This window comes from Spermophilus citellus, assembly GCF_964194105.1.
Source record: "Spermophilus citellus genome assembly, chromosome: 6".
Classification (NCBI taxonomy): Eukaryota; Metazoa; Chordata; class Mammalia; order Rodentia; family Sciuridae; genus Spermophilus; species Spermophilus citellus.
Window position 1 is genome coordinate 125,699,805 of NC_138187.1, and position 15,035 is coordinate 125,714,839.

Consider the following 15,035-nt stretch of genomic DNA (forward strand, 5'->3'; position numbering starts at 1 on the left):
CAGCCACATATTGTATAATTCTAATTTATATAAGATGTCCAGAATAGCAGTCTATAGAGACAGAAAGTAGTTTATGGATAGGGGGCTGGGGGGAAATAAGAACAGCTGATAATGGGTATGGAATTTCTTTGGGGGGAGGGAATGAAAATATTTTAAACTTGGATTGTGGTGATGGTTGCACAAGTCTGTAGATAAATTAAAAACCACTGAATTTTGCACTTTAAATGGATACATTTCATGTTGTATGAATTATATCGATGATATTAAAAAGGAGAATATGCTATATGATTCCATGTACATAAAACTATTTAAAAAAATGCAGGCTGATGTGTGGTGTTAAAAAAAGAGCTCAGAGGTTGCTTGGGGACGGGAGGGTGAAGAGCAGGTGTGGGCAGGAGGGAAGGATTTCCAAGGGAAATGACAAAACTTTTTGGAGTGATGGATATATTCACCGTCTTATTTGCAGTAATGGTTTTATGTCAACGTTGATTAAATTACATATTTTAATCCTATCTGGTTTATCAATTATTTTTAAAAAGCGGGAAGAAAAAAAGCATGTGGAAACTCAGTAGAGGAATAGTATTTAGAGTCTAGGGGTACAATGGCAAGGAAAAGAGGTGTCCGGCCTTCAAGCAGCAACTCGTACTCTGTCAGGCAACAGGCCAGGAAAGAAGCATATATAGATTGCACAATAGAATAATATGAGCTCTGTAGAAATAGGCCTAGTAAGTTATGGTCACCTTCCTGGTGACAGATGGAGGGGAGAGGGGATTGGGGAAGTCCTCCTGGAAGTGATGGATGTGTGATGATGTAACAGTCCTCCTTGGTGATGCTAACGTAAGGGGAGCAGTGGTGACACATACTACATAGTTGTTACATCTCAGAGGGCACCTGATTTTGTTTGCACTGTATCAAAGCCATGCTTTTCCCTCTAATGAGCCTCGTTAGCGAAGCAGACTGTTAAGTGCAAAACAAGGATTTAACAATAAGTGGAAAACAAGGATAAAACACCTTCCGTTGCCCTCTGAAGACTGTTAAATAAGTTCTGATTACATATTCAGAGTCTGTCCTTCCTGCTGTGATCTTTGAGGGCCAAAACTGAATGTCTTATTCACCATCCTGTCCCCTGTAGGTAGCATAGGGCTTGGCACACAGCAGAGCTTGATGAAGATTGTTAGCTCATAGGTTTGGATTTGGACCGCAGCGCATGGGCAGACATTTGACTGGTGTCTCAGACATGTGTCAAAGTTTTGTGAAAAGAGGTACTAAGTGAAGCAGTACAACTGCCTTCCCCAATTCATGGCCGCTGCTTGTGTCTGAGCTCTGGCCCTCGCTCCCAACCAGTCTGGCCCTGTCTCCCCATGTTTTTTTCCTAGTGGACGGACATCAGAAAACTCTTGCTTTGAGTCCACCTCCCCAAAGGTTCCAGGCATGAAGTTTTCCTGAGAAGGACCTTGGCCATCTCTTCTAGGGAGAGGCAGCTGGCCTGGCCTGCTCAGAACACATTGGGCATTCTGGGACCTGACTCAAGGACCACTCTTGCATTATTTCTTTTCCTTTTCTCCTCCTTGCTTCTAGCACTTCTCTATGCCACCATCTTCGGGAATGTGACGACAATTTTCCAACAGATGTACGCCAATACCAACAGGTACCACGAGATGCTCAACAGTGTTCGGGACTTCCTGAAACTCTACCAGGTGCCCAAAGGACTGAGTGAGCGAGTCATGGACTATATTGTGTCTACCTGGTCCATGTCTAGAGGCATCGACACAGAGAAGGTAAGGAGTGCCAGGAAATCACCTGGGGAAATCTCTTGTCTGTTGGCTTTCTCAAGGTGGGCTGAGACCCTCAAACCTAGCTGAGTTCAGACTTCATCTGGGTGATCCTAGATTCTCAGATCCCTTCTCCCAAGGTTTGGTTGCTTCCACATCAGCCTTGCCCAAAGAGCAGCAATTAAGAGTCATTATTTAAGAAACTGGAAAAGCGAGGTGTGCCTCCTGGAAAAGAGAAAAACTGGAAGTCTAACTATCCAGAACAGAATTTCCCAGATTTGGACAATGATGAGAATCAGGTCATGATAAGAGAAGGTTGTTAGTACTACTGATTTTTTCCTTTTGTTTCACATTCTAAGGTAGCACATCACTGTTACTAATCTAGTCTTTATTCCAACTTTTGATTTTTGTTCAATGGGAATTTACTTGCATGAACATTGACTTTTTTTTAATCGCATTAAAATTAGCTATTTCCTGTTAAATGAGGTTTATTGCCTTCCCCTTAAATCATGTGCTGTAGGATATTGCCCCACTCATCTTCCCTCCTGTCAATCTAGATAAAAGTTCTATTATTCATTTATGAATTGTCTCCTTTGTACATTTTCTAAAAGCAAAGATTCCATCCTGGCTCAATTTTTCTCTACTTAGTCTTTTCTACCACACTTCCTCCCTTTATTGCCAATCTGTACATACTTGGGGAAATACCGATTCCTTTTCTCTGTTAGAATTAGGAAAACAAAAACACTATTGCAGAAATACCTATTGACATATTCAAGTCCGAATTCAACTAGCCTTTGGGATCAGCTGTCCATGTTCCTATCTTTCTTCATTGGAATAGTTGGTTGAGAAGTGACAGTGTAAAAGGAAAAATGAACTAAAATCAGCCCTCAACTTTAAAAGAAATGTCACTTTGGATCTGTTGACTGTGCCATGAGACCTACAGCAGCACCGCCACAGCATCGGCTATCATGTCTTGACCGTGCATTGACAATAAATGTATGTTTTTATTTCTCCTGCCTGTCTGCCCCTGCAACAGAGCCTTATTTGGCCTTCAGTAGCCGTGGGAGGGAGTTGCTGCGATCTCTGTTGACAGGATGAGGACAAGAAGGCCAAATCCTTTTACTAATTGCCCCTGGTCATGGAGCAAAGAACAGCAAAACTAGGATTTGAACCCAGTTTCCCTTTGACTCCAAAGTTTTTTCCTTCGATTCCCTCCCCTACCCTTTTAAAATTTAAAACATGTACTGGAGGGAAGAAGCAGGAGTCTTGATGATGAGGTTCTTATTTCCCGGATGGGCAGGTTGGGAGTTGGAGCCGCACTGAGTCCCCAGCTTTGCCAACCCCCTGCCCCAGTTGTCCCTATTTTTTCTGTGCCTCTCTCTCAACAATGCCTGTAGGCTCTGTGGGTTCCTGGCCGGTGATGGAGCAGAAAGGAACTTTGATCTCTCTGCCCTGGAGCTCCTTTTCCCAGGCCCCAGAATGCCTTTGTAAATCTGGTTGTCTGGAAAGAAGCCCTTCCCCACCACCCTCCCTGCAGGGCTAGGCTGGGCCTTTGCCCATGAGAGATGACACAGTCAGCATTTACCTTCCCTCTCCCTCCCTGCTGTGGAGGGCTTTGGGATTTGTCCCATTTCCTGGCCCAGATGAGAGAGGAAATAGCCATGAACTTCACTATGGTTACTTACTACAGAGCCCAGTGTGGCCCGAATGGCTGTTCCCCTTGGCAGGGGCTTATGACGGGCAACTGCTAGGGAGAGAACCTACCAGGGTAGTTCTGGAACACTCTGGATTTAGTGGTAAGTAGCTGGTGACTTTGAGCACATGCTTGTCTCTCTGAACCTCAGTTTTCTTACCTATAATACCTGGAAACTAGATGTCCTCTAAGGTCCTTTAGCTACGAACTTCTGAACTACAAAGACTCCCTCTGATGACATGATGTTGCTGCTACAATAGCATCAAAAATGACAACTCGGGCACTGAATATTTGCTTATTCTAGGACCTTCCATACAACAGCTCATGGAATCCTTGCAAAATTCTCACGCATGATGGAGTCAGGTGCAGGATGCACTCCTGTAACCCCAGCTACTTGGGAGGATCACAATTTCAAGGCTAGCCTGGGAAACTTGGACCTTGTCTTGAATTTAAGGAAAGCAAAAATTCTGGGGATATAGCTCAGTGGTAGAGCATCCCTGGCTTCAGTCTCTAGTACTTGGGGGGGGGGGGAATCCACACACAAATTCAAAAATGAAAACTCAGTAAGCTAAGTATTGCTTCCAGCAAATGCTGAGGCTGTGATTGGATCCAGATCTGCCTGAATCTAAGTCTTCTCTCTTAACCTTGACGCAGTCCTGCCTAGCTGGGGGAGGCTATGAGCCTTCAGTGACATATCCCTGTGGCCTCTGAGGCTCTCGAGGAAAAGGAGGTATCTCCTCCTATAAGCAGTAGGGAGGGTATTGCCAGTGGGGTTGAGGACCGTCCACCCCTCTGTGGAGCTAGTAGATGAGAAGATGGAAATGCCCAAAGGCTACAGCAGTCTGCAGTTCCTCCACTCCAGATTCTCTCACCTCCTCATATTGTGGGCTCTGGGATCAGAGCCCATGAATAAAACATTGCCTCCATGCCTTGCCTTGTTTGCTAGCAGTCTCTGCCAGCAAAGCCCAAGTCAGAGGAAACCAAATATTTAAAGGTGAACTCACCTGCAGAATAAATCTTGGTTCCTAACTACCGAGCACCATTTTGACATGACATGCACCTGCTCCCTGCCCTCTGGTGATCTGCTTGGAAAGAAGAAACCCAAATTAAATCTTCACTTCTGCAGGAGCCTTGTTTTTCATAAGCCTTACGGAGCGAGGCACTTAGCAAACACTCTGCCAAAGGTTTGGCAGCCTGAGCTCTGTGTGCCTCTGAGTCCTCCATCCCCACTCCCAGAAAGCGGGTACCCAGAAGGAGGGGATGTTCATTAAGTCACCTGCTGGGGCTACGCTGCCCTGAGCTGTGTACGGGTAGATGTGATTTTATTTAACCTTTGCAAGTCAATGTTACCAGTCTGTGTTTTACAAGAAAACAAAGGTACAGAGCTGTTAAGTCACTTGATGGGGAAGGAGTCGGGATTTCGACTCTGACCTTTTCCCACTGCTGCGCTTCCACGCAGAGACCCGGTGGGTGGGTGGATAGGAAATAAAGTTGTCAAGAGCAAGGTGCTATTTGAGCTCAGCAAATGGCCTGTGCTAAGGCAGAGAAGCAGGGGCAGAAAAGTTCCCAGCACTGCAAGGAAAAGTTTTCACTGAACGAATGTTTGATTGTAGGTCCCATGCTGTGTTCACAGACGAGGGTGGGAGCAATTATTTCAGAACCACTCCTGAATTCACTGGAAAAGTCCACTTGAAGGTGTTCTATTGTGTTACTGAATGCTTGCTATGTAAGAGGCCATGCAGAGGTTTCATAACAAAAATTCAGTTCAGGGAAATATTTCTCCTTCTAGAAAAAGCTGAAAATGTTTTCATTGTTTGAGAAGATGAGACCTATATGTCCCCTTACAGTTCCCATTTTTCTTTGAAAATGCTGCAAGTAAAATTACAAGCCCAGCTGTTTTGTGTATCTGCCTAATATAAGAGTTTGTTAAGATGTGACCAACAGGTTTGAGATCCCTCCTATCCTATTTCCTGCTTGTGCAACTCTGGGCAAGTTATGTCATTTCCCTGAGCAACAGTTTCTTCATCTGAAAAACTGACACAATAACATTATATCATGGGGTTTATATGAAGACCACATTAGCTATTGCACACAACACTTTTAAAGTGTAAATTTGGGTCCCTCATCTGCTTTCCCTTTCCTTCTTTGTTATTCTCTTTGGCACTCACCACTAGATATTATTTGTCTGTCTGTTTGCTCCTACTAGATGGTAAATTGCAAAAGGGTTAGGATTTTTGTCTATATCTTTTTCACTGCCTCATCCTCAGAACTAAAAATGATGCCTGTTATACCATAAGGTACTCAATAAATAGGTATTAAGTGAATAATTTTAAAGTATTTAACAATGCCTGTTACACAGTAAGTGTTCAATAAATGTTATTTTATGCATCTCTTTCAATAATACCCCATATTTAGTCCATCAGCAGGTCATGTCAGTTCTACATTCATAACATATTCTTTAGTCTATAATCAACCCACTGGGCTATGGAATACTAGAAGTTATTCCTTCTATCCAACTGTAATTTTGTACCTGCTAACAACAAATTTACCATATATTTCAAAAGAACTAAGTGTATTTTGAATGTTCTCAACACAAAGAAATGATAAATACTGCAGGATGTTGATTGCCCTGATTTGATCAAGACTCACTGTATACATGTATCAAAGTACCATGCTGTACCCCATAAGTGTGTGCGTTTTGTTACATGTCAATTTAATTTTTTTTTTTTTTTTTACTTATTTATGAACGTAACCTGAATTTGGCTCTACTGACAAAGTTCCACAGGTCCCTAGCCTCATACTGGGATGTTTGTAGGAGTGACCTAAACAAATTCCTTGATTCCACTGTCTCTACCCTACAATCAGGGCTCTCTAAACCCACTCTGTGGCTGCAGTATTCCTCTTAAAATATGTCAGCTCATCCCGCCCCTGCTAAAATGTTTTCCAGTGCTCCTCCCATCAAAGCCAGAATGAAACCAAAGGCTGACCTAGAGTCCTGACCTAGAGTCCCTTGAGCTTGTTGTTCTCTCTGAGCCTCTTCTCCTCACCCTCCCCTTCCCTCCTTCCATGATGGCTACTGCTCAGGCCCCCTCAGAACCATTCTGTTTGCCAGCCTGCTGGAATGTTGTTCTTCCACGTGGCTCACTCGCATCTGCAAGTGTTGGCTTCAATGTCACCTTAGAGAAGACTTCCCGGATGGAGTCCCACACACTCCCAGTCCCAACCCTCAGACCTGTGTCCTGAGCAATCAGCATAGATTATTTTAGACTCTGTTTGTCTTTCCCACAGAATGAGAGCACCACCAGGGCAGGATTTGGCTAGAAGAGTAAAGTCGGGCTTTGTGGGGTGTTGCTGCTGCCCCAGGGGTGCTGAAGGAAGTGAACTGGAGGTTGCAGTGGGGACCCTCACACTGTTTCTTTCTGTGCCCATCCAGGTCCTGCAGATCTGCCCCAAGGACATGAGGGCTGACATCTGCGTGCATCTGAACCGCAAGGTGTTCAAGGAGCACCCAGCCTTCCGACTGGCCAGCGATGGCTGCCTGCGGGCACTGGCCATGGAGTTCCAGACAGTGCACTGTGCCCCAGGGGACCTCATCTACCACGCTGGAGAGAGTGTCGACAGCCTCTGCTTTGTGGTCTCTGGCTCTCTGGAGGTGATTCAAGATGATGAGGTGGTGGCTATCCTAGGTAGGCATTTCCCCTGCTGAATGGACAGGTTCTAGTACCCAAGATTGGCTTAGCTGCTGGACAGTTCAGTGTCATCGTCACCTTCAACCAGAGGTTGCTCCACAGAGCAGGGCCAATTGGTGCAGCCTCAAACAAATATTTAAGTGCCTGTTTTGTGCCAGTGCTGTCTGAGGCTCTTGGGGTATTCAATGACAAGAATGGTTTTGTCCTTAGGGCTCCGAGTCTAGGAGAAAAATGAACAAACAGATATTTGCAATACATTGAAAGGGGTATCCAATCCAGTATCCAAGAGGGAAGAAAGGACACCTAAGTTAAAACCGAAAAATTGAGAACTAGTTAGCATAGAGAATAAAAGGAATGAAGGAATAGTCTAAGAGGAGGGGATGACAGAGACATCTATTGGAGACAGAGACAGATTCATTATGGGAACTGCTAGTTACTCAGTGTTTCCAAAATGATAGAGGCTCTGACAAGATATGAAGCTGGAGACAGCGGAGCACTGGCAGATCACATCCAGCTCTGGAAGCCACATAAAGGGCCTTGGATGTGACCTGGGGAAGCCAATGTGGATAGGGAAGATGAAAGGCATAGTCAGATTTAGTCTTTAGAAAGATGACAGAAGTTGCAGCTTGGAGATTGGATTGAAGGAGGGAGGCTGGGGCCTGGAGACCAGGTTGTGTAGGCATGTTATCTAGGGACAAGTTGATGGTGGCCTGAACTAGGATGGTAACAGGCAGATGGAGAGAAGATGGAATTGGGATATTAACAAGTAGAATCAATAGAGCCTGGAGATGAATTTGTTGTTGGGGGAGACAGAGCAGTCAAGAGGACTGTAGGATTTCTCACTTGGAGAACGGGGAAGCTGGAACACCATACACAGTGATAGGGAACATGAAAGAAAGAGCAGGGACAGGGGGGACATGTTGATATTTGGAACACTGAACATCAGTGGCTTTCGAGGAACTCATCAGGAACTCACGTTTTTCTTGGGGTTCTGTCCCTCTGAGGGAAACGAGCCATAACCATCATCATAATAGCCATCATTTGTGGGCATCTACTCTGTGCCAAACAGCTTACATACAGATTCTCATTTAATCCTCATGGTAACCCTATAAAATGGCTTTATTATCCTCATTTTGTAGATGAGACATTAAAGTTCAGAGAGGTGAAGGGAATTTCCTCATGGCTGATGGAGCCCATGGAATCCTCTGATTAGACCATCACCTTGTACCTATATAACATACCTCTGCTCTTACCCATTTTGTGCCATAATCCTAATGATAATTAACGTCATGTTCTGGCCCTTGATGTTGCCAGGTAATGCTAGATATTATTTTTTTTTTAAAGAGAGAGTGAGAGAGGAGAGAGAGAGAGAGAGAGAGAGAGAAAGAGACATTTTTTTAATATTTTTTAGTTTTTGGCAGACACAACATCTTTCTTTGTATGTGGTGCTGAGGATCAAACCCGGGCTGCACGCCTGCCAGGCAAGCGCGCTACCGCTTGAGCCACATCCCCAGCCCAATGCTAGATATTATAAGCACGTGTTTTATCTTTGATATATGATCTCTCTGGAAACTAAGGCATGGAGAGATTGAGTTACACTGAAGTCCCAAGCTATTTGCTCCCTAGAAACTTAGAGTTTTATTGAGATACAAACTACATAGAGACGGATAGAATTATTTGTTTAAAAGGTCCAAACTGAAGCTGGACATGGTGGCACATGCCTGTAATCCCAGTAACTAGGGAGCCTGAGACAGAAGGTGTCCCGACCGGCTGGACACATCAACGTGGGCAGCGAACCTAGATGGGGAGGAATGAAGGGACAAGAGACACGAAAGGTGACAGCAAGACAGGAGTCTGATCAAGCTGCAAATTTTTATTGTTCACACAGGGGTATTTATATGCTTGGGATGGGGAAGCTCTCTTATCGGCAGTTGCTGGGGGTAGGTTGTGAAACTGCAGGCCCTAATCCCAGCAGGATCCACACCCTAAACCTGGAACCACCCTAAAACCGGATCCGCCCTGGTCCTTGAGCAGGGTCACCTTTCTCAAACATTCCCTCTGGCAAAAATGACATGCGTCCTACTTGGTTATGGTTCTCTGCAAGAAGGATCACAAGTTCAAGTCAAGCTTCAGCAACTTAGTGTGGCCCTAAGCAACTTAGTGAGACACGTCTCTAAAAAGGAGTGGGGACACAGCTCAGTGGTTAAGCACTGTTGGATTCAATCCCTAGTGCAAGAAAACAACAACAACAAAAATATTCCCAAACTTTGTTACTGCGTGGAGCTGGAGTATACAATCTGCAGCCTCTCTCTCTCTCCCTGGGCCCCAAGCCAACTTGCCCTCTTGATTCCATTTGATTCAGGGTAAACCCAGGATGATTTATATTCCTTCAGCATATGCTGGCAGATGGTCAGAGGGAGACTGGAGTAGCTTCTGGGAGGGGCCTGGAGACTGAGCCTGTTTGCTAAGTGTTCTGGGATCTGTGATATCCATTGACCTGCGGACCAGATACTCTGCTCCTTGCCTTGTCACAGAAGAGTGAGGTTTGATAGAGCATAAGGAACAGGACTCGGGAAGGTTAAAGACTTTGCTTTGGTATATCTGAAGGGAAAGGGCTTTTATCTCCACCTTTAATACCCATCCATACCCTTGATAGAACTTTTTTAATTTTTGTATTGGTAATAGCTGTCAGGATGTTTACCTGGCTGAGAAAGACTAGTGACTAGGAGCAATCCTTTGAATTTGAATTTGGGTTAACGCTTGGTGCAGGTCATCTTTCATTTCTCCACTGATAACTCACCATGTGCCTTTCCAAGGAATCCAGCCTGAGACCAGCACCCTCTACCTAATACACTCATACTCTGGCCATCCTTAACAACCCATCCTAACCTGCTCAGTTAGAAATTGGTTTGGACACCTAGACTCTGGCATGGAGGATGGAACTGAGCAGAGGTGAGGAAGCAAGTGGCACTTCCTACCCCTCCTTGCTTCCCCTCAGTCTGGCTGACCTGGTCCATTGACTGCTTCTCCAAATCCAGACCCTCCTGGGCATCTGCCTGCTCGAGGTGGCAATGTGGTTGGAAACTCGAATAGCTCTTTGGCTTTGGATTCACAGTGTTTGCTGCCCTCAAGCTGTCCAGACTAGAAAAGGCACCTCCTATGTTCCCTGGCAGCCAGGTTTTGGGTCCTAAAATTAGGTCCAAGACTTTATATCCTGAATAATCTGTTAAGAGGTCCTTATTCTGTAAAAGGACATGACAAGTCCTTGAATTAGCCTTTCCTCGGAGTCAAGAGGCATAAGAGAGCCCAAGCTATTTGCTCCCTAGAAACTTAGAGTTTTCATATTGTTTTGCTCTCAGTAGAACTTTTTTCCATATTGGGGATTGAACCCAGGAGTGCTTTTACCACTGAGCCACATCCACTGCCCTTTTTATATTTTGAGACTGGGTCTCACTAAGTTTCTTAGGGCTTCTCTTAAGTTGCTGAGGCTGGCTTTAAACTTGCAATCTTCCTGCCTCAGCCTCCTGAGCCACTGGGATTACAGGCGTGTGCCTACCACCCCCAACAGAATAACTTTTGCTCAATGATCCAAAATCAGTTTGTTCTTGCAAAGGGGTTCAAACATCAAATGGGTGTTGGAACTAGATATTTATGGTCTTTTGATGCCCTTCACTTAAATCTAACAAAACCTAATTGAACACCTGCTTTACATCAGGTACTTTCATGTGGGGGTGAGGGTGACAGCAGTGGCCCAAACATTGCCCCAGCCTTCTAAGAACTGTAATGGAGGGGACAGACATTTAAAGGACAGCAATCACTCTGTGACAAGTATTACCACAGAGAAAATGCAAGTGCTTCTAGGGGCTCATTGAACAAATGCTCATTGAGCAGCTGCGATATATCCGTGCTCCAGTGAGGAAGGATAATATCCAGGGAATCTTTATCACAAGTCAGAGACTTTAGAAAAATATCCAGAGCTCATCTATCTCATTCTTTTGCTCTCTGGTCTCTTGTTATCAGTTGACTCATTTACTTTCTGCTAATTTGCTTCCTCTTTCCAGTTCCAATATTCCACCCCCATTCTCTGATTAATTTTAGCACCGACTCCAAGAATGAAGAAAAGGTCAGTACTCATAACTGAATGTATTTAGTATGTGTTAAAAATAGAACCTTTGCTAATGAAAGTCTTCTAGATTTTTCATGATTGCAACCCACCACATGAAATGTGCATGATGTTGCAAACTAATACATGTGTATACACAGTGCTACATAAAATCTAGTATTTCTTTCACTGTATGAAATGCAACATGGTGTTTTTTATTAGTTGCTCTTTTATTTTTTATTTTATTTATTTATTTATTTTTGGTACTGGGGATTGAACCCAGGGGCATTAAACCACTAAGCCACATAGGCAGCCCTTTATTTTTTTGAGTTTCTTAGGATCTCATTAAGTTGATGAGGCTGGCCTCGAACTGGAAATCCTCCTTCCTCATCCTTCCAAGCCGCTGGTATTACAGGCATATGCCACTTCACCCAGCTGTTATTTTTTTTTAAATGAACATCATAACCTACTAAATTGCTTTCTTGACATGATCAAAATCCACAATTTAAAAACATAGTTCCACAAACCTAGACAACATCCTTTTTGTATTGAAAGCCATGCTGCCCTCTGACAACAGAATATTCTAGAAATCTCCTTCCCTCTGTTCTTCTCTGTGCCTTATATTTAATATGACACCCTCCCCCAATCTCCTTTTGGAATTTTCTTAGAAATTACTTAGCAGTTTCTCAAACTTAGTTTCTTGACTCCTTGAAATAAATTCACACTTTAATATGCCCATTCTATTTATTAGATTCTTGAGAGGTAGATTTCTTCTGAATCTTTAAAGATGTTAGAATAAAAAGACATAAGTATCATTTTGTCCCTACCCAAAAGTGCTGTTGGCTTCTACATGTAGATTCACGTCTTGGTGTTCAGTTCCTTGACCAGCATAGATGAGTCGGAGATCAGGGTGGTGCTTATCTCACTGTGTTTCCATCCTATAAGTGCCGTATTTATAAAATCTCACTTCATTGTAACTAATGGGTTTTGCATTTTAGTACTAAATTTGCATTTTGTTCATGGGTCATCTTGTGTCTTGTTTTTTCATTTTGCTTTCATTCTGTTGGAACATCGGAAGTCTTTTGGCCAGGCTGCGTCAAGTAGTAGAAAGAGGCCTGGATCTAGACTTGAGATTTAGTCATAGCCTTGAAAAAGTGAACCACTAGTTTGGTTAAGAGTCTCAAGTCCTCCTGTGTTTCTACTGAGCCCATCATACTGCATCTGTTTGCATTATTCATATCTCTGTTCTGTGAGTCCAGGTCCCTTTGATTTCACATCTCTGGCATTTATCGCAGGGTCCAGTACATAGAAGGTACCAGGGACTGTTTACTGAATGAAGTGGAATTGGGAGACAGAGGCTGGACTGTGATTGGCTCCATGGGTCAAAGTAAGAGTCTTGTGTTAGGTATTTTGTCACAGCAATAGAAAGCTGAGCAAAACAACTTAAAGGAGGAAAGATTTAGTTTGGCTCATGGGTTCGGGTTTTAGTCAATGGTTGATTGGTCCCATGCCTGTGAGCTTATGGTGAGGTAGAACATCATGTTGGGATATGCATGGAGGAGCAAAACTGCTTACCTCATGATAGCTAGGAAACAGATTAGGGACCAGGGAAAAAATACACCCTTCAAATTTGCACCTCAGTGACCTCCTCCTTCCACCTAGACCCCACTATCTAAAGGTGGCACCACCTCCTAATAGTGCCACAGGCTGGTAACTAAGCCTTTAGCACATAACCATAACAAGTTTGAACTTGACCTTGTGAGGATGAGGGACCCAGAGAGAACGTTAAGCAGGTGAGTGACATGAGGATTTGGGTTCCACAAATGCAGAGGCATGGAGAAGAGCTGGAAGGCACGGAAGAAAGGGTGAGGCCCAGAGTGGGCGGTAGAAGGGAGATGAGTAGGAGAGTCAGAGTCCAGAGGTATTGGGAGAAGGATAACCTGCAAGATTTAGAAGGGGATTGGAGAGTCAAAAGGGGAGGAGGAGGAGGGATGGGGTGGAAGGGGAGGGAAGGAGGAATTTGCAGTGTCTTTTTGAAACAGATCCAGGTATAACTGTCACCTAGAGACAGGTCAATTTCTAGATGAGCCAAAGCCTAATCAAAGGGTTGGGGTGGGGCAGGAATGGCCATGGGGGGAAGGTTAATGGGCAAGACTGACTTATGTGACACAAGTCCTATCTGCAGTCCTGTCATGGTTAGAATTTACAAGTACATCCTTCCTAAACATACAGGAGTATGTCCTTCTCACAGTTATTACATTGGAGGGCACTCATCTTTGCTTGACAGTTAGCTTCTTTGGGCTGTTGACTTTGTTTGGATATTAATGCAGCATCTATTTATCTGGAAATTAGGAAGTTTTAACATATGAAATTAACATAGTGTTAGTTTCATTGGGAATACAGAAAGACATCTTAGTCTTGGGGGAATGTTCTGTCAAATTAAGTGAGACCAATGCATGGTTAGTGACCATAAGCAGCACAGTACCTCTATCTGTATACTTCCTGGTGATCAGGGAAATGTTCGTGGAGGAGGTAGAAGTTGAGCAGGGTGTGGGTTGCCCATGAGGAGTTTGATGGGTTGAGTCTTGATGTGGTCAGAGCAGCAAAGCCTCTAGAGGCATCAGGATGGGAATGTGCAGGACATGATCAGGGACCAGTGTTGGCCGACTAGACTGAGCCACTTTTCAATGGATCCAGGGATTCTCAGCTTCATTGAGTACAGGACTCATCTGGGAAGCATGTTCACAATACTGAGTCTCAGCTGTTCCCCGAGATTCTCATTTTGTAGTGCTATAGCCTCAGAGACTACAGTGCCAAGAAGCCCTAAATGTGATTCCACACCTGTGGCTTGAGGACCACACTTTGAGAAGCATTGCTTTAGGCAGTCAGTACTTGATGTTTGTTGTGGGATGGAGTGGGATGATGAATGGGGAAGGCAAGACGCTCCAGGCAGGGGACCTTTTATTACTTTAGCTTAAACAGCATGAAGCTGCCAATTTTCAACTTTCCTAGACCTATCAAATGGTAGGATAAACTTCCTCATGATCTATATACCAGGTGATGAGGGTATGCTAAATGGCAAGGAGGGTACATAACAGATCAGGGGAAGGAAAATGTGGGGTGGGTTACCTAATCACAAGATCAGCACTTGAGCTGGAGCCAAGGACCATGCAGGGAAGCAGTAAATTATGGGAACAGCAGGCATGTCAGGGCTCATCTGTGGATGGCTCTGAATGTCAGCATGAGGAGACCACCAAAGGTAGTGAGAGAGGTATGCCACAGTTAGCACTATGATTTGTAAAGAGAGAGGGAGATGGGGGGGAGGCATCTGGTGCCTTTGGCTTATGATAGGAACAAAGCACATATGTAGACAAGGAAAGTGGGGTTTGGAGGGGCTCCCAAGTTAAGTGCAGAATGGCCAGGGGAATTTGAATTCATATAAATGGGAAGTCCTTATTAGCATAAGTTTTTCCCAAACACAAACAAGATATGTTTTTTGAGGGAAATTATTCACTCACTGAAATTCAATTTTAACTGGACATCCTATTTTTGCTAAATCTGCTAATATTTGTTGGGAGGGACAGATGGATAAAAATAAATCACCAGGGAGAAGTCTTTAGGGTTTTAAATACTAGGATGTGGGGAGCAAGTGGAGGAGAGGTGATTCTGATGTCTGGGTAAGTGTTTACTGGAGGAAAGGGAGGTATTGGCATAGAAGGTTAAGTCGGCAGGAAGAGGCTGTGTGAGAGTCGATGATAAGATTGTTTGGCTTGTTGCAT

The 15,035-nt window shown here is 44.1% G+C and overlaps 1 protein-coding gene across 2 annotated transcripts in view; it reads left to right on the plus strand.

Moving 5' to 3' along the window:
- Nucleotides 1-15,035, plus strand: part of KCNH1 (potassium voltage-gated channel subfamily H member 1) — a 371,392-nt gene that overhangs the window by 254,595 nt on the left and 101,762 nt on the right. For both annotated transcript variants that reach the window (XM_081298846.1, XM_081298847.1), the window contains exons 8-9: nucleotides 1,579-1,778; nucleotides 6,899-7,151. In XM_081298846.1, coding sequence (XP_081154972.1) covers nucleotides 1,579-1,778; nucleotides 6,899-7,151 — 453 coding nt within the window. The remainder of the gene's footprint in view (nucleotides 1-1,578; nucleotides 1,779-6,898; nucleotides 7,152-15,035) is intronic.